We start from the raw sequence: 26,658 nt of genomic DNA, 5'->3' as shown, positions 1-26,658 counted from the left end.
GAAAACAAAAACTAAGTGACTCATTGAACTTGCTATAAACTCTGCTGATGTCATGCAAAGAAAAACAGCAGCACCCTGGCAAATTTTAGCATTTGCAACTAAATATTCCGAAGCCACTGGTTACTTCATTATGACATATTAAGGAGAATGTGGTGGTGTTTTTTCCTTAGAAAAGCCAGAACTTCCACATGGACTTGGCTCTCTTTTTGACAGCAAGCCACGGTTCATAATCATAACCGTAAGTCATGAGATCTGGCCCTGTATTTGACAGGACTGTAACAGACCCACGGAGACTCTTAACCTCTCTTTCTCTCTCTCTCTCTCTCTCTCTCTCTCCAGCCGCTCCCACTGCTCTGGAGGCGATCAAGCACAATGCCCCGCACCCGATTGTGGGATTGGAACAATAGGGTTCAACTCTAGGTCAGGCACAGGGCTTGGAGCCCAGCCAGTCAGCCATCAATGGGTGCAAACAAACAGCTCTTACTTCTTGCTTCTTTCCGAGAAAGATCATGAGCAAAATGGGTTGAGGGTGGGCGTGATGTGGAAGGCTGCTGTATGTAGGTGTTTAACTTGGTTCTCCACTGACATAGCCAGTAAAAGCACGCCTGCTGGAATATAGGCAAATTAGGCCACCATCTCTTGTCACCCCAAAGAAAGGTTTATCAGTTGTAATCAAGCTACAGCATGTTTATGCATAGTTGAGTAACAGTTTTCATTTGTCTGCTCAAGGATACACGATAGAGTTTTTTTAAATACACATTACATGTCACTGCTGTCTATTGGAGCAAGTGCACAATGGCAAGGACAACTGTAGTCTGATTAAAGCAGTGGTGTCAAAGTCTGCTCTTGCAGGCTCACTATCCTACAGTAAGCAACGTCTTGAAGTTTACTTGAAATTCCAGAAAAGTGTGTTAGGGCAGGTTAGAGCTAAAGTCTGTAGAACATTGGCTGTCCAGGATCAGATTAAAGTGTATACATGCTGTACGAAGCCGAGTTACAATCACATTATCTGTCTGACTAAAATATACACACTTGACTTGTGGTGAGACATCATATTTTCTCATCTGGTATGTTTCAGGCTTGGCTGACTAATATTGCTTATTTTTCTAATCTTATCTTTGGTTTACTGTGTCAACGGTGGGTCAACTGTGTAATCGAGTTGTATTTAGTATGCTGATTCCAAAACAAGTTAGAATTAGCAGGTACAGCAAGATTACCAGAAATGCACATCCCTTTTTTACAACAGCGAGAAAAACCACGGTTGTATTCCGTTGTCTCAATTAAATGCCACAGAACAAGTACTGTCATCTTTTACAGAGGAGGAATTTGAGGTTTACCAAACTTTAGTGAAGGCAGAAAGGTTCTCCTTGATGCGTTTGCCAAAGGTGACATTCAAATGCACATCAAGAGGCAAACCACATGAGGGACTTTCTTTAATAAAGCTTGGAGTAATAGAAAATGCATGCTTTTCCAAACTGAAATGACAGCTAAAGGTGGGGAACAGGGTGCTTATTCAGTCAAAGTCTGAGCCCCTACTGCTGCCCCAGGCCAACCCCCAGCACTTCTTTGCCTTTGTTTTGAAATTGTAATTGAGCTGCCTCTGGAAGCCTGCCTGGATTGCATAGTGCAGTTGGGAATGGTGTATGTTATGTGTGTGTGTGTGTGTGTGAGCAAGGGGTGGGGTGGGGGGGATCTGGGGTGGCTCTCTTTTTGACAGCAAGCCACGGTTCATAATCATAACCGTAAGTCATGAGATCTGGCCCTGTATTTGACAGGACTGTAACAGACCCACGGAGACTCTTAACCTCTCTTTCTCTCTCTCTCTCTCTCTCTCTCTCTCCAGCCGCTCCCACTGCTCTGGAGGCGATCAAGCACAATGCCCCGCACCCGATTGTGGGATTGGAACAATAGGGTTCAACTCTAGGTCAGGCACAGGGCTTGGAGCCCAGCCAGTCAGCCATCAATGGGTGCAAACAAACAGCTCTTACTTCTTGCTTCTTTCCGAGAAAGATCATGAGCAAAATGGGTTGAGGGTGGGCGTGATGTGGAAGGCTGCTGTATGTAGGTGTTTAACTTGGTTCTCCACTGACATAGCCAGTAAAAGCACGCCTGCTGGAATATAGGCAAATTAGGCCACCATCTCTTGTCACCCCAAAGAAAGGTTTATCAGTTGTAATCAAGCTACAGCATGTTTATGCATAGTTGAGTAACAGTTTTCATTTGTCTGCTCAAGGATACACAATAGAGTTTTTTTAAATACACATTACATGTCACTGCTGTCTATTGGAGCAAGTGCACAATGGCAAGGACAACTGTAGTCTGATTAAAGCAGTGGTGTCAAAGTCTGCTCTTGCAGGCTCACTATCCTACAGTAAGCAACGTCTTGAAGTTTACTTGAAATTCCAGAAAAGTGTGTTAGGGCAGGTTAGAGCTAAAGTCTGTAGAACATTGGCTGTCCAGGATCAGATTAAAGTGTATACATGCTGTACGAAGCCGAGTTACAATCACATTATCTGTCTGACTAAAATATACACACTTGACTTGTGGTGAGACATCATATTTTCTCATCTGGTATGTTTCAGGCTTGGCTGACTAATATTGCTTATTTTTCTAATCTTATCTTTGGTTTACTGTGTCAACGGTGGGTCAACTGTGTAATCGAGTTGTATTTAGTATGCTGATTCCAAAACAAGTTAGAATTAGCAGGTACAGCAAGATTACCAGAAATGCACATCCCTTTTTTACAACAGCGAGAAAAACCACGGTTGTATTCCGTTGTCTCAATTAAATGCCACAGAACAAGTACTGTCATCTTTTGAATTTGAGGAATTTGAGGTTTACCAAACTTTAGTGAAGGCAGAAAGGTTCTCCTTGATGCGTTTGCCAATCAAATGCACCAAATGCACATCAAGAGGCAAACCACATGAGGGACTTTCTTTAATAAAGCTTGGAGTAATAGAAAATGCATGCTTTTCCAAACTGAAATGACAGCTAAAGGTGGGGAACAGGGTGCTTATTCAGTCAAAGTCTGAGCCCCTACTGCTGCCCCAGGCCAACCCCCAGCACTTCTTTGCCTTTGTTTTGAGATTGTAATTGAGCTGCCTCTGGATGTCTGCCTGGATTGCATAGTGCAGTTGGGAAATGGTGTATGTGTGTGTGAGCAAGGGGGGGGTGGGGGGGGATCTGGGGTCCGGGGAACTGATGTGGGAGGCTGAGTTCACTAGCAGGGCAGGAGAGCAAAAAGAAGCGGACACTTCCACTATTCCTGACCTTGCTACAGTCTGCTTCTCATTTACTTGTTTATTTCCTGTTTGCAATCTTAGAGGTTATGTATAATACATATTCCTGACCAGCAGGAGACAAGCATCACTTCATTGTCACTACAGTCAAGTGTTTGACACTACTGACAAGTGTTTGCAAGAGAACGTGCAAAATGTGGGAAATATCATGAACGTTTCAGAAAGGAAGGGAAGAAAGCTCAACTGGGAATCACCATGGCCGGTTGTTGATGCATAGAAATTGATCCTTGAAAACAGAGCACATGTGAAGATTTGGTGCAGAAGTGCTACCTGAGAATGTGTTATTGAGAACATGTAATAGCTGGGTCAGACTGTGTCCGCTGAGACCCACGAATCCTGCACATTTTCTGTGTGAACTCTGGCTGAACTCTTGGCCGCACTGTGGCAGGCACGCTCCGAATGCCTCTCCCTTAAACTCCCCCAGCTCTTCACTGCACAGTTCACCAGCAGGTCCCTTTTCCGCACACACACGGCCTCTCTCCATTCAAGGGGAATGGTGAGAGGACCGGAAACTCATTCCTCCTCCAGTTGGAGCAGTAAAACCACAAACACTCCTTGCTGCACATATACATAGGCAAATGAAGAACAAATGGCTTTACATACCAGACAGCCTGTGTAATATGACTAGCTTTTGGGCCCCCTCATAAAACCTCAGGTAGAGCTGCTGGTTTTAGAGGATGAAGTGAAGGTGAGACCCTGAAGGCTGCTCTTAAAACAGTAGGCAAGTTTTTCGGAACAGTTTTGGACTGTGCTTTGGATCATTAGCAGGTGTTCATTAGTGTAGAGCTTGGATTGCCACAAGCTAAACTCATCAAAAGACAGGTGGGATTTATGGGCACATCAACAGAGAGGTCACGAAGGCTCTGCAAAGTAGTAAGAGCTATAAACATTGAACCACAGATACCCCTTATCCACTGAAATGGTGATGGTTCTTGTGCTGGAGCCATTGCTCAACTAGATGATTTACTCCACTGATGTCCAACAGAACAATGATGTCACTGACTGCATGACTACAAACATGCTGCATTATGGTCTTTGTTTAACACTTCTAATGTTAGTAGTTTTAAGTAATTTAATGCAATCACAAGATGCATGTGATGCAATGTTCATAAGATATAACAAAAAAAAAAAGTATATTAATAAATTCCAACAAAATTCGAATAATTTTAGACAGTCATTGAAAATTAAGTGACTGGAGCTGCTGTGCAATGTGACATTACTGCATCGTTTCCAAAGTCTTGTTTTTCATCACTCTTGCCAGACTGATTTGCTGCTTTTGTTTTGAAAAAATTTATGCTGTTTTCTATTCCAGCTTGGGGACAGGCTCTGGCACCCTGTAGTTGGAAAAGGGCCATGCAGAAGGCCACGGATAAAGCATTCATCTAAATATTTCTGTCATCCTCTTCCATAATAGAAAAAAATAACCTGAATACATAGTTGAGAAAAAAAAATACCTGTTGCTTAGGCTGGCCATGTCTCGGACAGTTTGTGCTGTTTCTGAGGCAAAATCCAGGGCTCCTGCCACAGGTTTTGTCACTGTGCCGACCAGTCCCTTCCCCAGACCAGAGAAAAATCCACCGACACCCCCCTCAGTCTTCACCCCCTCCACTGTTGATGTTATCACACTGGTCAGACCGCCAATGATGCCTACACAGCATTGAGTGTGAAACAGCAAGTTGGGTTAGTTTGATATGAGTGGACAAATCATGGTGCAATAAAGTGCCTGAATATTGAGCATTTAAAATGCAAATATTCTGATGTACCATGAGCAAGACCATGAATCCCTGCCACAAGGTGCTCTCCGCTGGTTGCTCCATGATAGCGAATGCACTCTCGTTCAGTCTGATGGCGATTGTCCATTGTCTTGCCCAATCCATCTGATAAGGTACCTGCAAACTGCACAGACAGTTCTCATATTATATTGGATAGACCATTATCACTTAAATTAATAATGAAACCACAATCTAAAAATAAGACAAGACAATAATTATGCAATATTATCAAGTTTACTGTACCAACAAGCAAACAATTCAGTCCAAACCACATGTGGTATGAAATACATTTATAAAGAATTTGTAATTTAAATGCCAGGACACACCAAGCTGACAGTCAGCCATTGGCCAAAATCTGTCGGGCTAGTTATATCTCGTATATTCTTGTTATGTTTTCTCCTTTTGAATGACTAATATAGACTACTGATACACGCTGATATAGAAAGTTAATTTCTATATGCAGGCGCAGAACGCACGTGCTAGTTTGCAGTCGGATGTAGTCGGTGCGTGTTCAAGCACAGATTTTTGGTCCAGACGCAGCCAATTCAAGGTGACAACACTGTTGGCTTTTGTTGCCGCTAGTTCTTTGAAGTCGGCTTGGTGTGTCCTGGGCTTATAATGTCAGCCAACAGTTGCTGACACTGGCCTTTTCAGTTAGTGAACCCCCCCCCACAGTGACCCTAAGGAGTGAACTGCCTGCATATTATATTGGATAGACCATTATCACTTAAATTAATAATGAAACCACAATCTAAAAATAAGACAAGACAATAATTATGCAATATTATCAAGTTTACTGTACCAACAAGCAAACAATTCAGTCCAAACCACATGTGGTATGAAATACATTTATAAAGAATTTGTAATTTAAATGCCAGGACACACCAAGCTGACAGTCAGCCATTGGCCAAAATCTGTCGGGCTAGTTATATCTCGTATATTCTTGTTATGTTTTCTCCTTTTGAATGACTAATATAGACTACTGATACACGCTGATATAGAAAGTTAATTTCTATATGCAGGCGCAGAACGCACGTGCTAGTTTGCAGTCGGATGTAGTCGGTGCGTGTTCAAGCACAGATTTTTGGTCCAGACGCAGCCAATTCAAGGTGACAACACTGTTGGCTTTTGTTGCCGCTAGTTCTTTGAAGTCGGCTTGGTGTGTCCTGGGCTTATAATGTCAGCCAACAGTTGCTGACACTGGCCTTTTCAGTTAGTGAACCCCCCCCCACAGTGACCCTAAGGAGTGAACTGCCTGCAGTGACCTTAAGGAGTGGACTGTCTACTTTAGGACACATCCATGACTTATTGTGGTTCCCATTTCATTTTCTCCAAAAGTTCATGTAGTTCTTCAACTGTTTATACTATAGACTACGGTCAAACAAAATTAATGAAAATCAACTATTCTACTTTTCTGTGAGTTCATGAAACATTAATTTCTAATATCTTACAGTCACTGAAAATGGAAATATTATTTGCAAGGTGCCATATTCTGGGCAACCACCATTGTTCTCAAACACTTCCATTGCTGATGAGGATACAACGCACGTGCTAGTTTGCAGTCGGATGTAGTCGGTGCGTGTTCAAGCACAGATTTTTGGTCCAGACGCAGCCAATTCAAGGTGACAACACTGTTGGCTTTTGTTGCCGCTAGTTCTTTGAAGTCGGCTTGGTGTGTCCTGGGCTTATAATGTCAGCCAACAGTTGCTGACACTGGCCTTTTCAGTTAGTGAACCCCCCCCCACAGTGACCCTAAGGAGTGAACTGCCTGCAGTGACCTTAAGGAGTGGACTGTCTACTTTAGGACACATCCATGACTTATTGTGGTTCCCATTTCATTTTCTCCAAAAGTTCATGTAGTTCTTCAACTGTTTATACTATAGACTACAGTCAAACAAAATTAATGAAAATCAACTATTCTACTTTTCTGTGAGTTCATGAAACATATTAATTTCTAATATCTTACAGTCACTGAAAATGGAAATATTATTTGCAAGGTGCCATATTCTGGGCAACCACCATTGTTCTCAAACACTTCCATTGCTGAGCTATGAGGATACACACCGATTTTTCAGATAATTGATTTTACACACCATCTCATCCAGCTGTCAAATATATCAGGCTGTAATTTGTCTAATGGGGTGGCGCCTTCCCCTCTTGGCACAGTTGACCTGACTTTGCCCAGTGTGGCCCCCCTCAGGTCCCCTGCAGGTGCCTCCTGGAAGGAAGTTTGTGTTACAGGCCCAGTGAGCTCCCTACTGCAGCCGGAGCACTTTATAAACACAGGCATATTCTGCAGAACTCAAGCGAAAGCCAGGCATGAACTTGGAATGACCCCTCCAAGCAAAGTCCCTGGTGAGTTCATCTGAAGGCCAGCTCAGATTCTCTGCTCCTCCTCCGCTTCAATCTCTCACTTTCTTCCTTTTTTTTTTTTTTGAAAAAAAAAAAAAAAAAAAGCTTGGCTGTGAAATTATACCAATACATTTACCAGATATGAGCTTGCGGGAGGGAGAGGAGGATCAGAACACTTTCAAGTTTATGGCCCCTCACACCACCCCTGCTTGAGCCATTAGACCATCCTATCTCAAAGCAGGGCCCCTAGAGGTGTGCAAGAATGTGTTTCAGTCAGTGTGTCTGCATGTGAGAAAGAAGATGTAAAGGAATGAAAACCATGGTGTGATCATCATAAAGTGACTGAGTCTGACAGATGAGAAAAATTTTACAAACTGATAATAAAAGGTAAATCCTGTTCACAGTGAGAGAGTTGCTTCGAAACATGAAACAGTGATGGAAAAATAAGCTTGAAGCTGAAGACATTGCTGAATATGAATTCAAATGCATTTTTAAATTATAGCCATTATTTAAAAAACACTGGAAAATGTCAAAGGCACAGGCACATTGCAGTCAACAGAGTGTGCTTTAGCTAAAATGCCTATTAAGAAAGGTCCAGGCCCCCATAAAGGTAAAACTAACAACAGAGAATTCTTGAGGACTGCACATGTTCCAAAATAAATTCTGGGTGGCCACTGATATAAGTTACAAAAACTAATGGTAATCTTTGCAAATACAATAAACTCAAGCTTTCTAGGCACTTGATCAAACCAAAGCTCTCAAATTATATATTTTTCATTAAAGTTTTTCCACCCCAAGCAGCACGACATGGAGCCTTATACAGTTGGTGGATGATTTTGGCAAAGCATTTTTATTCAAGCTGCTGGAAGTTCTCCAGGGGGAGTAATAATTTGTTTATACTTTTGAAATTGAGTTAGTGGCAAAAAAGCAGCCAACATAGAGAGGATTTTTTTTCTTTGGTAAACCTAAGCATTTCTTCAGCAGTTCAGTGGGTTATTTAGAAAGACCTTAAAAGATACTACAGCAATAGATGAGCTGAAGTCAAAGAAATGGACTGTTACTCCAACTTATTTTCAAAATCTATTTTGCTCCAAAGTCTATTTTTAAATATCACCTAAAATTACTGTAGTAGTATGAGGACATATTTAAACCAACTCACCTTAGTTAAAAAAAGCAGCAAAGTGAAATGAGAAAGGGTCAAGTGTGAATGTGAAAGATTGCTGATTGAGACCTAGTGTTGTCCCATTCTATGAGTACTTTTGGCATGAGCTTGGCCAGTGTGGCTGGAAGGAAAGTAAATGAGAGCACAGAGGGAGCGGACAGAGGGAAAAGCACACAAAGCCCTGTCTGACAGTGAGCTGGCTGCCAATGAAGGACGTGGCGCAACGGACTGTCAGACAGACATGCTGAGAGCTGGCTGCAGGACATGGAAGTGTAGGCTCAGGTCTGACCACACACAACTGTAGCCACATGAGTATACACATTCATACACTAGTGCCATGAGCAAATTAGCTTTTTAAGCTCATTAATCAGAGTCCATCTGCTCAAGCTCAACACCAAGAGCCTCACAAACGTACAACGTACATGAGAATGTTCCAGGGCTGATATTCAACTTTTATGCTGACGAAAGAATTAAATGCTCGTATTCCCTGATTCTGTAAACATGCAGAAACCTGCCCATTTACACAAGGAGAGCAAAACTAATAAACTTGCTGAACCTTCACATCTCCATTGCATATTAGGATGAAAATCAGGTCAGATTGCTTTTGCTGGTGATCTGACCTTTCAATGCTGTTCTCATTCTTTTCCTGGAAATCATCAAATGACAACATGTGGCTTGTTCTAGTGTTCCTGCTCAGGCAGACTGCTTGGACAGTTCTTCAAAAACATATTCAATAAGAAGTCTGAGAAATAAACAACTTCAGCTTCTAATTTACATTTGAACAGACCCGATCACAGAGGACAATTCGTTCTCTTGTTTTTTCTCATTATGACTTGGCCTTGCACCCAGTGAATCCCTGTCTTGTGGTTACTGCTCTGGTACTTTGCAGCTGAACAGATGAACTTTATCATATGTCATACATTTGGGAATAATATGGCAAAATAACCCTGTGAAATACTTCAGTAATTGAGAATCATGCATTGCCAGAGACTGGTGAAGACGACAGTAAGAATGTGAACTTTGGCTACCTTGGCAGCGGAGTTGGAAACACCATGTGTAACACTGCGGATGAGCCCTCCAACGTTGCCGTACTTGATAAGTTCATTCATACCCTCAGTAACGTCATTCAGGAGGCCCATGGGGTTACCCAGGAAGTCCACTGAACCTAGGATCTGAGCTGCCTGACTGATAAGCTCCTACAAAAAAACAACAACAAAGAAAATAGACGTAAGACCAAGAGCTAATGAAATCACACAGTGGTGATGCAACCATTGAGAACTAATACTGTAACATATAGTGTAAAAATAAAAGTAAATATAACAATTAAGAAAGAAGAATGTTTAAGACCTCTTTGAAGTGCTTGAGGATGTCACTGATGATCATCTCCTGCGTCTCATAGGGATGGACTCGAGTGTAGGGGTACATGTTAATGATTGCATCTTCAAACCGAATGAGTGGGAACCCAAGGGCTCCCTTCAAAGCCTGTGCAGAACAACATTTGATTATGCTACAGACCACTTCATAAACTTCATACAACAGAACTGCATCCAGTGAAGAACTGACAGTACTCCAGCTGATTCTACTGTGGCTCTTGTACCTTCAGGTCAGGGGGTAACTTGTGAGAGGTGAAGACACTCAGCTTGACCTGAGGAAGACTGATCTTCAAGTTCTCAAAATAATAACGCTTTGGAGTTCCTGCACCTTCATTGGTTTTCTCATAAAGGTTCTCATCCAGCTTCTCCACCTCTAAAACACAAAATCATGTACAGTACTTAGCAGAGAATCATAAGGTGCATTCCCCATACTGCACATCAGAGGGATACCCACTACACACCTCCCTCTGCCTGACCGTAGCCAAAGAATATGAGCAGTTTCATTAGGAGCTTCTCCTCAATGATGACAGTATAGCGGCGGGCTGTGACCATCAGATGCTGTAAGGCAGAGAGTAAAATCTATAATCAAACTCCTGTAGACAAAAGAAGATATACAGATATGCCTGAAGCATTTTTTGGAGACAAAGTGAGTCCATAAGTTGGTTTCACCTTATAAAGATCTGTGAGCATAAGACTGCTGGGCACTTTAACAGAGTTGACCTGCAAAGCAGGGCCTGAGTCCACTGCAGAACTTTCACTGGAGCTTGGAGCCACACACAGCATAACAGGGTGAGTGGTGCCCAGGAGCTGGTTGTCCACCTGAAATAGATGAGAAAATAAAGACATGTCTGTCAGAACTTTATTAAAGGCTGCTAAGTCAGCACACCCACAATCCATCCTTGTATGTAGTGCCCATATACGAGGAACAGCGTATAAAGACATGGATTGCACATTAAATATATACATAAATGTCCACGAATGGTCTTTAGTAGGGACTACTAAATCTACTAATAGAGATCCAATGTACTAACAGAGATCCATAAAAGTGTTTTCTGGGACCTGGTATGAATCAAACATCAAATGTTGAGGTTTTTTTGTATTAACAGCCATCAATTTGCCTAGCTGATGGTCAAAAAATATGGCAGATGAGCAAAAAATTTCGATAGTCAATCTTACTAAACTGTCATCTTGACCCTTCCCTAATCCAAAGTGGGAAATTAGTATGTTTTGGTCTGTGGCTGCTTACCTGAATGTCTTTCACTGTAAGTTCTAGCACCTGGCTGGCAGTGGTACGGATGAAGTGCACATCAATGCCAGACAGAGTGGCAAAAACGAGCTCTTCAGGAAGCTTATTCACCAGTGACAGGCCCACTCCTTCCTCTAGGTTCACCAACACCTACACACAAAGGCATGAATTAGGGCATCTTAACTTCCAAGTTCAATATTTGTGAACTCTGTGCTAATTCTATTTTCACTGGAAACACAGTCAAGGCAAAATGCTACATCAGAAACATGGTTTTTACCTCAAGCTCCTCCTCAGGAACTTTCTTCTGAGCGCTCTCTTTATTCTGGTCTTCCTCCGTGCTGGGAGAGGGTCTATTCACGCGCCGTTGGTTGAAGTCACTGATCTGAAATGAGGTATGCAGCTTCTTATTATATTAGAAAGTGTGAAAGAAAGACAGGAACCAAGTCCATTTCATATGGTTTCAGATGGCATGCTACCCCAACCATGTCCTTCAATAACAATGAAAGTGTCTTACCCTAATAACAACGGGGTGTCTTACCTGCAATACTCGCGTTGGCCCATCAGGCAGGACTTGTATAGACAGAACCCCTGAGCCAGGCCTCATTTTCTGGTTGATGAACTGTTGCTCTGGTAACGGTTCCAAAACACCAGAGTCTGGTCCCAGTACCACCTCAGCACCATCATATAGTCCAGAAACTCCCCCTCTTACCTAAAACATCACAAACAGCTTTTTAAAGAGCCACAGATTGTTTAATACTGAAAATAGCCATTGAGGAGCAAAAAAATCAGATGAAATAAGGACAGACCTGGACGACTAGTCTGGGTAAACCACAGGTCAACATGCCAGAGCTGAAGTGCCATGTCTGTGTGGTGCTGCGGCGGCAGTCTGGCCGTCTCAACATCAGAGGCTCATAGCTAAAAAAGAAATACAAGATATGTGAGAAATGACACCCGCACACCATGATAATGTTTACTCTCTACATGGACAAGAACAAGCTTAAAATAAGACGGCACAAGTTGTCCTTTGTTGCGCTATGAAGCAGTTAGGTAACCTGTTGTCTGTCACTGCAGCCAGTCCAGCAATGTCAAGCACTAAAGATGAACTGAGGGGTCGAGGCTGAGAAGGTTTGCTCTGTGGAGGAGATGAGCCCTCATGACAGAGCATTCCTGTTCCCGTCATCCGCCAAAGCTGGGAGCGCTTTCCAGGCTCCTGAACAGATAAAGAAATGTGAGAACCTTTGAGAACAAACTATAATGAGAAACTGGCAGACAGATGGCTTCGGAAGAACATAAGCAGACCTTTTTCTTCAGGATGACTCTTTGTGTTTTCGTCTCCACATCCAGCACCAGTTCAGCACAGCTGACCACCCGTTTCCTCCCCACTGGCCTCTTTCCTGCATCTCTGTTATCAAATCAAGTGAATATTTACTTATATTTACAAACATACGTAATACACAAGTGCGACGGCCAGTGGAAAGTTGTCTGCTTGAAATTGGTCAGTTTCAAAGATTAGTGAGCTATTTGGAAGTTTAGAGGTTGAGAACTCACTCTGAGAATGTGAAGGATGCAGCAATGTAGATGAAGTTCTCATAGTAGAGCTTGTTGTATTCTCTGAAGAAGTTCATGTCAGCAGTAACCTCTGAGGATCCAGCTCCCTTCACAGTGAGGGTGATGTAGGGTTGAAGAATGGGTTCGTCGCAGGCATAGTCCAGAACCGCCCCAGGTTTTACCTCTGTGTGTAGCCTGATATCAGCCACTCCATGTTGCCAGAACTGGATAGGCACCTGAAGTAAAGAGGACATGTATTATGGAGAAGTCTGCAGAGAAAATGTGCAAATGCTACAATAAGCTGGTACAAAATTCTCAAAGCTATCCACCAGCTTGAATAAAACAAATAACATGGCAGAAATGGAAGATGACAATGGAGCTGGGAAAACAACAGAATTTCTCTCAAAATGTTGGCAAGACCATCTTTGGACCTTATTGTTGTCAGAGACAACAAAGAAGATGCTGGAATAACGCAGGAGCTCACAGCGCTTTTAGAGTAGGCCAATGAGTGGAGAGGCGCATATTGTCAGTGACAGTAGAGCAAGGTGCTTGCAACTAGATGTAGGATATTTCTATCCTCTGGATGTAGGCTCTGGAGTGGATTTGTGTGATATTGCTGCTAGAGCATAAACAGAAGTTTGATCATCCTCAGCTGGGTAGCCTAGATTGATGTTTGATGATGAAAGATCTGAAACACCAAGATACCAAGACTCCAAGATAAATCACTGAGAATGTGTCTAATCCCAGCACAACCAACATTTTGTTGTTTAATATCAAGACCCACACCAAAGAAGCAGCTAAATGTCTACCCATAATAATCATTAGCAGATAAAAAAAAGACCTGTTTTTAATGTAAGGGCAGCAGTGAGACAGAGAAACCACCGGATGCAGAGCTGTCAGGTTTGAATTCAATGCTTGACGGATGAATCGATTGCTTAAGTCATGCCAGAGGGAGTAAAAGAGCTATTTTGTGTGACAAAAGCTTTATATCCACCTTTTATAATGGCTAGAATGGTGTCTCGCTCAGTAAATTCAAAACCACCAACAGATCAAATGACGGGAAATCTGGCTAAGGGGTCGGAAGAAGGTGAGGGAAAATGTGCACACCTGCAGATACCCAATTAAACCCCAAATAACAGGCTAATATTAATTACAAGCACACCTTTTAAGAAGAATGTGCTTTATGCCTACTCTTTCATACATGTTATGGTGTCCAGAATTGAACACTGAAAGGACATATTTTCTATAATAATATGTTTATTTTAAGAAGTCAGAGGCACAACCAGAACCCAAGTCTCCCTTAAGCAAAACTGAAATTTCTGAAATGAAAGAGGCGCACCACAATATCTTATATGATTTAGGTTGAGATTGTGGTTAGCACTGCATTCTTATTCATGTGTTTTGACAAATTGAGCTGTGATGCCCGTGGGTGACCTGAGTTCCTTGCTAGGTCATATTCCCAACCATCTTAGTGATACTCTTTATTCTCAAATCTTCTGAACCGTTCTACAGCCTTACAATACTTGATAATGTGTACCCTCTAAGGACTTACCTCAGAGATGTTATCTATACGGAAGGGTGGGGGCAGCTGGTCAGTGTCACTGAATGAGATTTGATATGTTGCCCCTTTCAAAGCAATCTCAGCTCGGAGGAAGAAGCAGTTTCCCAAAGTGTCCCTATGGAACACATAATGAGAGGAAAAATGTCTATGAAATTGAGAACTCCTCTCTAAGTCATTTTCTGTTCAACTATATCTAGAGCATATTTGGTGGCACTGGGTACCTCATGTTGATGTGGAAGGATTTAGGCTTGTTGACCTCAAAACCTCCAGACCAGGTGTAGTTGGGAACATCCATGAGACGGACACAGAGAAGCTGATCGTAGTCATTTCTGGGCCAGTGGAACACAACACTAGAGCCTGGCAGGGTGGAGATATATCCCTCTGGATTTGCAGTACCCTACAAGCAAAAAAAAACGTTATCAGTTATTATCCTGTGTCTTTTATTAGGAATATCTAAAACATAGCACAATGACAAACACAATGAAAACATGCATTCCCACCTTTCCTCTGACAAATTCCCGCTGAGAAAAGGCTAACTTGTGAGATGATCGATTGTCAAGCAGGTATCGTGGAGCAAAGGTCACAATGTGTGTGTCACGATAACGTCCTTTCCCTTTTCTCACATTTATTCCTATAATGAGACATTAAATTATATTATTACATCAACTTAGCACAGTGGTGTCTACTCCTGCTTCTGGGCGGCCACTGTCCTGCAGATTTGGATATAAAACACACCTGAACCATCTAATCAGTATCTTCAATTACTAGAAACATCCAGCGAGGTGTGTTAGTTGGAGCTAAACGTGGACGGAATTGTAGAATCCAGTCATAGAAAGGGAAATTACTGTATAACGCTATGGACTAGTGTCTGTGAATATTAAGCCGCAAAAATACTATTTAAATATGAATCCTGCATGTTCTCCGTGTGAATGAATGTGAATTTCGTTTACTACACACATTCTGAAGCACGCATGACATGTTTTCAGCCTCCGCCACCCCAATATACGAGTACATAAACACATAAACATAATCTCTAGAACTGCTCTGAGAGTTACTTCATGAGCATTTTACCGTTTCTTTTGAGAAAAACGTCACATCATATACAAACTGCAACTGTCACAGCAACCATCAAAATAAAAGTTTGGTTTAACTTAAAGAAACTGTGACAGAAATATATTACTGAATGTAATGACAGTACTACTACTAAAAATGAAATTATTAAAACATTATTTTCAAGGAATATTTACCAGAAAAATGTAAACACATAAAGCATAGCATTTCTGAAAAAAATAAAGAAATAAAATAATAATAATAATAAATTAGTTTTTAAATCAAATCGATTATTTAGAGATGCTTTTGATTATTAAAATGTAATGAAACCATTCAAATGAAATCAAGAAAAATAATGGAAAACAGAATTTGGTAAAAATAAAACTGAATTTGAGAAAAAAAACGCATTTCATAGGGCCATAAAATTGCAATTTTTGTCAAACTTTTAATAAATTGCTGTTAAATTGTGTAAGTTTCATGATTTAAATTAATTAAACAATACATTTTAATTTAAACATTAAAACTGAGTCTAGAAAAAATAAAACGGAAAAACCTAAATTTGAGAAAAAAAATAAAACGGAATTTGGGAAAAAAATCTAATGGATTTCACAGATGCTTATCTTAAAACAGGAAAGGCATTCCTTATTACCTATATTGTAGATGAGTCCTGGTCTGTTACCATGCTGGATGACTTTAACTGCTCTCACTCCACTCCCCCCATCCAGAGAGAAACCTTGGCACCATCCTGGAACACCATCTGGGTGGATCCCTTTACCGATCCGCATGGTGCACCTGTTCAAAAAGGACAAGACTTTAGAGAGCTTTAAAGGAATAAAGGGTAATTATGTAGTTAAATTACATTTCTGCTATGTTGAGTAATTAATAAATGATATAATAAATGAATAAAATGGTGGTGGAATTTATGCAGGCTAATTAAATAAGATATATAAAAGCATTTGATGAGTGGGGATGGTGGGAACACACAATGAGAATTCTTTGGATTTTCCCCTTCTCTTGCACTCACATATTGGGTTGCTCTTTGTCAGTGTAGCAAAAGAGCAATGGGCTCAAACTCCTGGCTAACTCATGCTCCTCAAACTGCCCAGCGGCATCCGTTTTCCCATTGTCCTGGCGAAAGATCAGAGGCAGCCCTGCAGACACAATAATCAATGGAAATATTACAGATGTGGTGCAGCACAGTTGTGTTCGGTTAAGGTTTTAAATTCATATCATCAATCTATAGTCAATGCATAGATCTGAAAGCATACCAGTCTTGTTGACAAGCCAATAGGAAGCAGAGATGAGGATTTTTAATGCTCCGTGGACTCTGAGAACAATCCGTATGGTGAGACAGAGCAGCCGTTTGTTGACATCATATAACCGCATGCGCACCACATAGTTTTGTGTACCGGGAGGGATGAGCAGCTCCTTACACATAGGAAAGTTCTCCAGGAGCACACCTAAGAACAAATAGCAAACTCATGATGCTTTATGTCAACAGAAATGTGGATTAGTAAAGCAACTTTTATGTTAAATATGTGATAAATTATCATGTACTCCAATTCACCTAATTCTAGATTTTGTGATGTGTCTGCTGCATGCAGCACTGCCTCTTTGCCTGGTTTCATGGTTCCCTTGATTGAGGTCCCTTTGATGTAGTAGTTAAGGTCACAGGGAAGAAGGTTGGCCAGCACCAGGGTGGGCAGCAGATAGATGGTGTGACCTGGTTGGCGGTAGATCTGCTTTGTACCTCCTGCTACAGTTTTGGCAGGCTTCTGATCGGGGTAGTTCTCTTTTTTAATGACAACACAAAACCTAAAAAAGTACAAAAGTGTTTACAACTCTAGGATCATTCTTCATTTGGTATTTTCTTTCTCCAGTCAGCCTATTTTTTACCTGAAGCTGCGCTTGAGTTGTTCATCAAAGTCTGCTGACTGGCACTCTCTCTTACTGCTGCTGACCTCACCAGGCCGCTCCACAGAGGTCCAATGGATGGCCATTTTACAGAAGAACAACCCCAAGCCTTTAGGTCTCGCCTGAAGCCTCCAAGAGGTCAGATGGAGAGGGATGGCCAAGGCCTCTCCAGGCAGGATGGGAGGCAGGATAACAGGTTCTATAGAAGGTAAACAATTAAATTTAGATTCCTAGTTGATAAACACAGGTACACCATAAACAATAAGGTGTGTGCTTACTGTCTGGAGCTGAAGGGCTGTCTAGTCGCACTTCCATGGGAACCTCAAGGTGATTCTTCACTTTGAGTGCTGACTGCACTGTAATGACCTTACGTGCACTGCCCTCCATAGTGATAGAGAAAACCACTCGAACAGGCGGCAAAGCTGAGAACTGAACAGAGATTATAGATGTTGTACATACTCTAGAATAATTTAGTATAATGTTACGAGATACAAACACTTACATATACATGAGGGTGTATGATGTTGGTTCTGCTAATTGGGCTGCCAACCTAGAAAAGCCGTATCATTACATTTTTATGAAGCATTTTTATTTTTCACGAATTACTCAAAAGATTTTGTATTTCAAAATGATGAAATAAGAGAGCAGAAAAAAAAGTTTGATTTAAAAGACCCATAAGAGAAGTCAAAGACTTCAAAATGCATGTAGAGAATCACTAATATAATGCATTTGTGAATTACTAATGAGTTTAGTGGTTTAAACATGTCGAAAAATGAATTCTCCACATAACGACCTATTAAAACTCACAGTACTTGAGGGGTTGTTTCGATCAGGAGCGGCGTAGCGGAAAAATACTCCAACCTTGTCCACTGACACTGGCTTCACCTGCTCCCAGCCTACAACACGCACCAGCAGCTGGTGGAGTTTCAGCTCATGGGTGTGTCTGTGGTCAGAGCACATCATCAGCAAAGAGGTGGAAAGTACAATCAATGAGGTATTAGAGGACAAACAATACAGCAAATAAAAAAAAATCAGTTTACAGTTCAACACGTTTTTCTTTTTGGTAAACAAGTAAAAACATTTCAATATTTCTGGTTATACTGTAATATGATAATAATTCAATAGTGCATGGCATATTGTTTATGTGAACTTGCTTTTAAGTTTGGCTCCATTCTGATAGCAGTGTTATTACGGTTAGCTTTTTTTTTTTTAAATATTACCTCGGCAACTTACTAAATATGTTTAAGTTGAAGATCTAAAATTACTAAAAAGTAAAATTAAACTAAAACTAAAATCATAAGTTACAATTTTAAAAAGCAAAAGCTTATAAATTTTTTTACAAAAAAGCACATAAATTACAAAAAATGCACTAAATTACAATTATATTAAATAGTACATATAATAGTATATAAATAATACTTTTCACGACCCAATAAACTACAGATGAATCAAAACAAGTTCAGCTCAACATTTTTTCCTGAATATCTTACTTGCTAAATTACAGGCTAACAATCTAAAATGACAGTACACAAAATGTGGGGCAACCTTGGAACCTTGCTCAAGGAGAAAATGTTGGTCGAGGTCGAGCAGGACTGTGATTTCTGTAACGTCACAGCTTCTGCATCATTTCGCCTGGGATCAAGAAGTCATAACCTCTAAGCTATGAACAATCCCAGAGTTGGAGAACCGCTGTAGTTACTATTCATTTCTATTATAACTGTGCCCCTGAGCATGGCACTAAAGCCAGGTTTTCTTCAGAAAGTTTGTCATGAAGCTATTGTCTATAAGTCGCTTTGTATGAAAACAAAATGCCTGAAATTCTCATGAGAAAGCAAGTATAAACAATGGTGTCCAACGCTAGCACATTCAAATCCAATTGTATTTATGAAAGAGACACCCTCTTCTACCTGTGTCTCAGTTTCTCCCGGGCCTCAAACTCAAATGGGATCTCCTCCCCTGGCAGCACCTCTCTCCACTGGCTGATGTTGTGCGTATCATCGGTCCCAGGCCCATGCACATCAGATATGGAGTCAGCACTACTGCTGTGAGACAGCGCCACTCTGTGGACACAGCAGAACCACCTTGCATTTTTACAAACTATTAAATGCAGCTGAATATTGTAGGAATAATATATGCCTTCTGACCTGGTTGGTGTGGTAGTGAGAGTAGCAAACAACATAGTGCATCCAGTATGGTTACGTAAGGCATAGGGCACAAATGGTTGTCTCCTCTTGGAGAGCTTCATATCCGCTGAAACAATGGCATGAATATAAAATAAGCCACAGGCTTTCATTAATCAGTGACAATTATACAACACATTCATTTACTCTGTAATAAGAAAGCATGATCTAAAGGGGTCATTTTTCAGAAAGGCGGGGCATAGAGGAGAAACAATAATGTACAGTATGTGGAAAATAATGTGTTTTTTTAACCTAAAACCGCATAAACACATTTCATTACACCAAATACACAAAATAATGTTCTTTTTAGCAGCATCATATGACCCCTTTAAAGAAAAGGATGGCATCAGAAACTACCATTTAACACAAAGTAGGTTTAGTATATATGGTTGTAGGTTAAGGGACAGGGTAAATGAAGGGTTAGGGTTAGAGAACTCAGAGAACGAGGCTATCCTAATCTCTATGACACCAAACACGATCTTCTGACTTCTCTATAGTTGACTGCGCATCTATGAACTGTACCTCGGGCATGAATCTGCTGCTCGAGACAAGTCAAGCTGGTAGAGCTTCTAGTTCTAAGGTAGGCAAGAGGAAGACCTGACAGCAGAGAGAAAGGGTTAGGGAAAAGAGAAGAGATAGATACATGCTAGGAGTCTGTGGGAAGAGGGGAGACGCATACGGTCAAAGAGAAGGGTAGAATGAGACGCACACATCATGAGAGTATATGCTGTGGTCTTATCTTACAAACACTTTGAAAACAGCTCATTGTTAGTCACCAATTCAAAATGATATTAAGATTTATGTTTATATTCAAAAGAAATAAACCTGATTTAAACTGTTACTTATTTGAAAATACATTTATTTGATGGATTTACAGTTTCAAACCATTCAACATTAACTTGTCTAAAGCTGAAGTGTGTGATTGTGAAGTGTTTTGATGTTAAAATACTATCCTACCATCCTAGCTTAAAATGTAGAGAGAACAATAAAAAAAAAATGTTTGTAGGTTGATTTCTCAGGTTTGTCTGACCAGTGACAGACACAAAGAGTGTATGTGACCCCTGTTTGATAATCAGTATCTTGGTAATTACACTACCGTTCAAAAGTTTGAGGTCAGTAATTTAAAAGAATAATAGAAATTAATACTTTTATTTAGTGAGGATGCATTAAATTGATCAAAAGTGACAGTAAAGACATTTGAAACTAGATTTGTATCACAAATAAATGCCGTTCATTTGATCTCTCTATTCATCAAAGAACACAGAAAAATGGTTTCCACAAAACTATTAATGAGCACAACTGTTTTCAATATTGATAATAATAATAATAATAATAAATGTTTCTTGAGCACCAAAACAGCATATTAGAATGATTTCTGATTAAAACTCAGCTTTGACGTCACAGAAATGATTCAAACTGTAAAACGTATTAAAATAGAAAACAGTTCATTTAAATTGTAATAATATTTCACAATATTACTGTTTTTATTGTATTATTAATCAAATTAATGCAACTGTGGTGAGTATAAGAGACATGTCAAAAAAATAATAATTCTTACTGACTCCAAACTTTTGAACAATAATGTACATATGGTGACACTTGTGGTGCAAAATTTACACACTTCAGCTTTAAAAATTATGGATAAGGTATATCAAGCTCTAATGTAAGCAAATATGTAACACAGTGTTGCAGTGCAGTTAATCTTTTTTTTAAGAGCTGAAAGAAAGTGCAGGTTAAGCAAACGGCTGTTACTCACTCTGGCCAAAGGAGGGGGGGTCCACTGATGATCCCATCCAAGACAAGGCGGCGGAGGACTGTGGCGACTGCTCGTCTTCCTTGCAGTAATCTGCTAACCACGAAGTCTTGGTGGTGCTGTACTGCTCTGTTTGTCAGAACGACAGGCCACAGCAGAGTGTCAAAATGAACATACCACTCATAAATATGGAAGCAAACAGTTAGAGAAAAGCATGGAGGCCTATGAGTGTGTTTGACCCAGACTATGTACCCAGTAAGACCGAGGTGATGTTGACATCCAGCCTCTGCTTGGCTCGAACTCTGATCTTCAGGCGAGGAGGATGGAGCCGGCCTGCCGCCTGTCGCTGCCAATCCAGGAAACATGGCCAAGGCTCGATGAATGGCTCCCAGCCTATAGACCGGCAGACACAAATGTGTGTGCTCATGAATTTACACAGAAATACATAGTGAACAGTTTACACTCAGTTCACAATTAGCTCACATCTCAATCCTTGAAAATGACCCATATAGTCTTCCGTGGAAATGTGACATTAGTTAAAATGTGTCGAACAGAAAATGGTAAATGTGTCAAATGGAAAATTTTCTTAATACACTGTGTGCACAATTATTAGGCAAGTTGTATTTTTGAGGATTAATTTAGTTATTGTACAACTACAGTGCTCTTGGTCAATCCAAAATGTTAACAAACCCTCAAACCTGAACATTTACATTCATTTAGCAGACGCTTTTATCCAAAGCGACTTACAGTGCATTCAGGCTATACATTTTTTACCAGTATGTGTGTTCCCTGGGAATCGAACCCATGACCTTTTGCGCTGCTAACGATTAAAATTAATAAATTATATATATATATATATGTTTTCATTTTAGTTTTCATAATTTTATGTGCTTTTCACATTTTCACTAGTATATATGTTTTATATTCTATTTATACTTTAAGTTATTTACTTTATTTAACTGCCAAATTTGTAACTAATTTTTAAATAATATTTACAGTATATTTTATTCTATTTAAGCCTTATTTGAAATACCTGAAATTACCTTGTCATCTAACAAAGTTAAATGTTAAATGTCCTCTTTAGCAAAACCCAAATATATGAATATCCATTTTTCATACTGTACATAATAATGATATAATGCCTAAATTCACTTTAGCTAATATAACAATATAATTGATTGTTTTAGACAAAATAGTACTCAGTTTTAATATTATGTATTGGTTATCAGCTATAGCATATAAATAACTATTAGGCAGAATTTTAATAGCAGTGCATCTCTACATTCCAGGTATAAGTTAGTTTAAGCATCCCCTTTCAGTGTCTCAGATTTTAATTTAAACTCAATACTTGTGGAGAGATAAAATGGGATAGTTCTATAAAATGACTCTAAACCAGTGAGTTAAATGTTATTTGAACTGTAGAAAGGATTGACTAACTTTTGAGAAGGTACTGAGATCCAGGGTGGCACACAATGCTGAGATCTTACCTGAGAGTTCTCTGTTGTAATAATCTCCAGACAGAGTGAAACTAGCCTTGCCTTCCTTTATAGACCCAATCCTCTGGAGAACATAAAGACCTGCAATAGAGGAGAAAAGCTGCTAAAGAACTTCCTGCCTACAGTATATTTGATATTATGGAGTATCACAGTATGCGGCCATCCTCACGTGAGAAGGTGAGCTCTGCCAGAGGGACGTCACAGTCCAGGCAGTCATCGATAAAGCAGATACACACGCTCTCTGCCTTCACTTCCACTCCAGATAGGGGAGGAGCCGAGTGGCTGCTGGAGTCTGAGTCGGTTCGGCCAGACATGCTCTCTGCGTTCTCCAACAGCCATGTGGTGGCTTGGTCCAACTGACCTGTAATTCAACACACACACACAGACAATGGATCATCACACAATTCACACGTGTTTTCTGTGATTTTGGTAGACAAGTGCACTGGTGTACCTTTACAGTGAATGAGTGCCCGTCTGCAGTCTTCCCTTTTGAACCCAAGATCCTGTAACCGTTTAAGCTGACCCTCTAAAATAAAATATTTTAAGAAACTTCAGCAAAGCTTTTTAAATAAAGGGATAGTTTTGCCCAAAAATAAACAAATCTTCGCAGATCTCTTTGAGATATTCAATAGAAATAATATATTTTTTATCAGTTAACAAACCCAGTAAAGCCTCTGTCTTTTGCTTAAAGCTGTCCTTTGATTTGGATGGAGTGTCTGTGCTGGCAGTGGACGCTGAAATCTCAGCTTCTGTGGCAGTGTCCGAAGGGCCGGTGGATCCTGTGGTTGGAATGGACTTGGCTATTGCCAGGAAAAGCAGCACATCATTGTAGGAAAGACGGATGTCTAGAGCTGGAAACTGGATCTGTGGGGGAAACGAAATCTTAAACTGTGCACCTATATAGTTCATCCTGTCCTGTGGTTCAATTTAACTGAATAGTGACCTCCAACAGAGGTGGAAAGTCCTCTATGTTGAAGGCATCAAGGAGTCCTGAACTGCTCTGGTACGTTGGGCTGCCACAGAGCTCCATTTGTACATTGACAGGATCAATGATAGACAAAGCCGTTTCCTGTTCACTCCCCAGTCGACAGGAGAATACCTAAGCAGGGGTGGAAGAAAACAAATTTTTTTTACTACAACACTGCTTTCTTTTATGTCATGGATACTGTAAAATCATAGATGTCCAGGGCATTACCTCAATGCCTGCTAAGCTGCCAGAGAAAGGCCTGTCCAGAAGTCGAGGCTTGTAGGTGAGTACAGTAGTGCCTTTCAGAATGATAGCATTGGCGTCCAAACATGAAGAATCTTCAACGACCACAAACTCTGTCCCTAAAGGAAAATAAGACAGCAGAAATTAGACAATGCAATTTTTTTTAATTGTAATAATATTTCACAATATTACTCGTTTTACTGTATTTTTGATTAAATAAATGCAGCCTTGGTGAGCAATAGAGACTTCTTTCAAACATAAAACATTTAACTGCAGTGTATGTACACTAAAGTGGGTATTTTTATATACAGTCCAACCAAAATTTATTCAGACACCTTCAACATTTCTCACATTATCACAGTTTATTTGCTATAGTTTAGAAAATGGTAATAAAATGTGACAAGAACTCACAGAGTTAAACTGTGTCAGAACAAATTCATCTTGATAATGTCAGATAACTTTGATAGAAGGGTATGTAATGAATTCGGTTGAATAGCTGTCAGCTGTTACATTCAAGTACACGATTAGATAATACCAATTTAGGTCAACCAATTACCAAGCAATGCTTAATTTTGTTCAGTCTGTGGTGTAAAAAGATCGCATTAGTAATTAAAGAAAAAACACTTAAGCAAAACAAGGTCAGGTCAACGTGTCTGAATAATTTATGATACCAAATTTTTTATCAATTTTACAGGTAGTCCACTGTATGAAGAAATTTTGGGTATATGTCACAGTTTACTTTATTTTGCTATCCTCACTTACATAAATGAACTATTGTGTCCTGCACCCACTAGTAAAAAAATATCAAAAATTATATCTGGTGTCTGAATAATTTTTGGTTTGACTGTAGCTTTTGAATTTTTGATCTAATCAAGAAAAGCCCTGATCTAATTCAATGAAATTTATACATCACAATTGTAAGATTTGTGTGTCCAAAAATGTCAGGACTTTACAATACACAGTATTGTAAAGATGTTACCTGTCACATTGATTTTGACCTCCAGGTATTTATCTTGAGTGACTGGCACAGTGGATCGTTTAGTGACCACGCCGCTCTTGACTGTTTTGGGCATGACGGCTCCTGTGCCGCCTTGGTCACTGCTGCCACTAGGCCAGCGCTGGTGGGTAGGCGCTGCTCCTTTTTCTGGAGGCATGTGCAGAAAGTCCCTCACCAGCTGTAGCCAATCAAAAATGAGGAAAACTCGCAGATTGTTTAAAACCACAGTGAAGCATGAGGAGTCCCGCGTAGATCTGTGAGAGAGAGAATATATAATAGAACAAGCATTTAGTCTTTAGATGCATTTAAATGCTTTCAGTGGCGGCCCCAGACCTGTAATGTAGCTCCAGCTGCAGTGAGGCTCGGTTAGCGCCGGTCTTGGATGGCTGCAGAATGCAATCAAACACATTGCGTTTCCCTTCTGTGGGTCCACTGCTCCCAGTGAATCGCGTGTCATGTGCCAGGAGTGAATGAGACACCAGATTCACAGACTTAGAGCTATTAGAGAAACTCTCGAACAGGAGCTTCGATTTCATAAAGTCAAACCTTTTAGGAGTAAAAGAGTAAGCACATTAGATATCCCTATGGTAAAGAAATAAACCATTTTGAACAAAGAAGTACCTGGCCAAGGAGTGGTTATGGCCTGTGGATTTAGGGTTGTCCAGTAACTCCAGACTGACGTCCTTCATGTCCACCAGAAGAGACAGGGATGTGTACACATCACCACTTAACACGGTCTGCAAGATGACACTTGTATTAATACATTGTGAATAACCTGCAAATATTCTTTTGGGCTTTGCCTTTAGTACAGATAGGACTGTTCAAGAGGGGATAGGAAGCGATGGTAAAAGAATCAAGAAATTACCAAATCTAATTTATAAACAAATTAGCCATTCTACATAATTCATATCAGTGGTCAGCAATATTTTTATTTTTCTTGTTAATCACAGTTCCACTGTTTAACGACACTTCCATTAATACATTGTGACGGCCCGCAAAGCCTGAAAATTACTTTTTTAAATAAACAAATTAGCCATTCTTCAAAATTTATATCAGTGGTCATTTTTCAAATGAAGGGTAATTTTTTAAATGGTGGCAAGCTAAAAATCATATGATAAAGAAATGCCAGTTTTAACTGTGAACCACAAAACAGTTCGCATTTCAAAAGGAGTATCAGCAAAGCTTCTGTAATAAGCTTACATAGGTGCTGGGGTCTTGGAGATTGTAAGGTCTGAGGAACTCCTCCACAGGCTCTCCCAGGTTGTGCTCCAAGAGTCCGCGGACCAGCTGATACCTCTCCAGGTCTAGGGAGCAGTGGACAGAAGACAGGCTGCCATGGATAGACATGTCCGGGACAGCATGACTTAGTTCCCTAAGACAAGGCAGAAATGAAACACATGTTCAAAACAAAGACAAATAAAACCTAAACTGGGAGCATGTTTAAATAAGGCAGAAAAGCTTAAGATACATAAGGACAGCTGACTGACTTGTCAAGGTTGCGCTCTACTTTCAGCTTTAGATGGCAGCGCTCCTTTAGCAGCCTCTCTCCACTCCTACGAACTGCGTAAGATGGGAAGATCAAGTCTGTTTCCAGATGCTTTCCAACACTGTCCCATGGCTCACAGGGCAGCCGCTCTGCTGCAAAGATGTCCATCTCCTGAAGGTCCAGAGCTATACAGTCCAGCAGACACACATGGTCTTCTGTAACACAAGGGCATGTCAGTTACCACATGAGTTCAGGTAGA

General features: G+C 40.4%; 1 protein-coding gene across 1 annotated transcript in view; it reads right to left on the bottom strand.

The window, feature by feature from the left end:
- The window catches only part of LOC107737673 (vacuolar protein sorting-associated protein 13D-like), a 44,990-nt gene that overhangs the window by 3,472 nt on the left and 14,860 nt on the right, over positions 1-26,658 (bottom strand). Inside the window, exons 27-67 of the mRNA XM_016549263.1 lie at positions 26,401-26,614; positions 26,114-26,285; positions 25,535-25,650; positions 25,247-25,459; positions 24,896-25,167; positions 23,902-24,035; positions 23,650-23,805; positions 23,369-23,570; positions 23,158-23,232; positions 22,876-23,067; positions 22,698-22,787; positions 21,463-21,603; positions 21,214-21,339; positions 19,980-20,054; positions 19,422-19,527; positions 19,185-19,337; positions 18,085-18,220; positions 17,780-17,827; positions 17,556-17,706; positions 17,260-17,476; positions 16,931-17,178; positions 16,632-16,823; positions 16,388-16,514; positions 16,013-16,155; positions 14,814-14,944; positions 14,535-14,710; positions 14,305-14,428; positions 12,753-12,988; positions 12,504-12,606; positions 12,257-12,414; positions 12,011-12,119; positions 11,743-11,913; positions 11,482-11,586; positions 11,205-11,354; positions 10,628-10,777; positions 10,420-10,516; positions 10,183-10,331; positions 9,933-10,067; positions 9,614-9,781; positions 5,063-5,195; positions 4,754-4,946 (exon numbers count right to left, since the gene is read on the bottom strand). Coding sequence (XP_016404749.1) covers positions 4,754-4,946; positions 5,063-5,195; positions 9,614-9,781; positions 9,933-10,067; positions 10,183-10,331; positions 10,420-10,516; positions 10,628-10,777; positions 11,205-11,354; positions 11,482-11,586; positions 11,743-11,913; positions 12,011-12,119; positions 12,257-12,414; positions 12,504-12,606; positions 12,753-12,988; positions 14,305-14,428; positions 14,535-14,710; positions 14,814-14,944; positions 16,013-16,155; positions 16,388-16,514; positions 16,632-16,823; positions 16,931-17,178; positions 17,260-17,476; positions 17,556-17,706; positions 17,780-17,827; positions 18,085-18,220; positions 19,185-19,337; positions 19,422-19,527; positions 19,980-20,054; positions 21,214-21,339; positions 21,463-21,603; positions 22,698-22,787; positions 22,876-23,067; positions 23,158-23,232; positions 23,369-23,570; positions 23,650-23,805; positions 23,902-24,035; positions 24,896-25,167; positions 25,247-25,459; positions 25,535-25,650; positions 26,114-26,285; positions 26,401-26,614 — 6,187 coding nt within the window. The remainder of the gene's footprint in view (positions 1-4,753; positions 4,947-5,062; positions 5,196-9,613; positions 9,782-9,932; positions 10,068-10,182; positions 10,332-10,419; positions 10,517-10,627; positions 10,778-11,204; positions 11,355-11,481; positions 11,587-11,742; positions 11,914-12,010; positions 12,120-12,256; positions 12,415-12,503; positions 12,607-12,752; positions 12,989-14,304; positions 14,429-14,534; positions 14,711-14,813; positions 14,945-16,012; positions 16,156-16,387; positions 16,515-16,631; positions 16,824-16,930; positions 17,179-17,259; positions 17,477-17,555; positions 17,707-17,779; positions 17,828-18,084; positions 18,221-19,184; positions 19,338-19,421; positions 19,528-19,979; positions 20,055-21,213; positions 21,340-21,462; positions 21,604-22,697; positions 22,788-22,875; positions 23,068-23,157; positions 23,233-23,368; positions 23,571-23,649; positions 23,806-23,901; positions 24,036-24,895; positions 25,168-25,246; positions 25,460-25,534; positions 25,651-26,113; positions 26,286-26,400; positions 26,615-26,658) is intronic.

Source organism: Sinocyclocheilus rhinocerous, unplaced genomic scaffold (genome assembly GCF_001515625.1).
Source record: "Sinocyclocheilus rhinocerous isolate Xijiao unplaced genomic scaffold, SAMN03320098_v1.1 scaffold72, whole genome shotgun sequence".
NCBI lineage: Eukaryota > Metazoa > Chordata > Actinopteri > Cypriniformes > Cyprinidae > Sinocyclocheilus > Sinocyclocheilus rhinocerous.
This window is presented reverse-complemented; position numbering and strand designations above follow the sequence as displayed.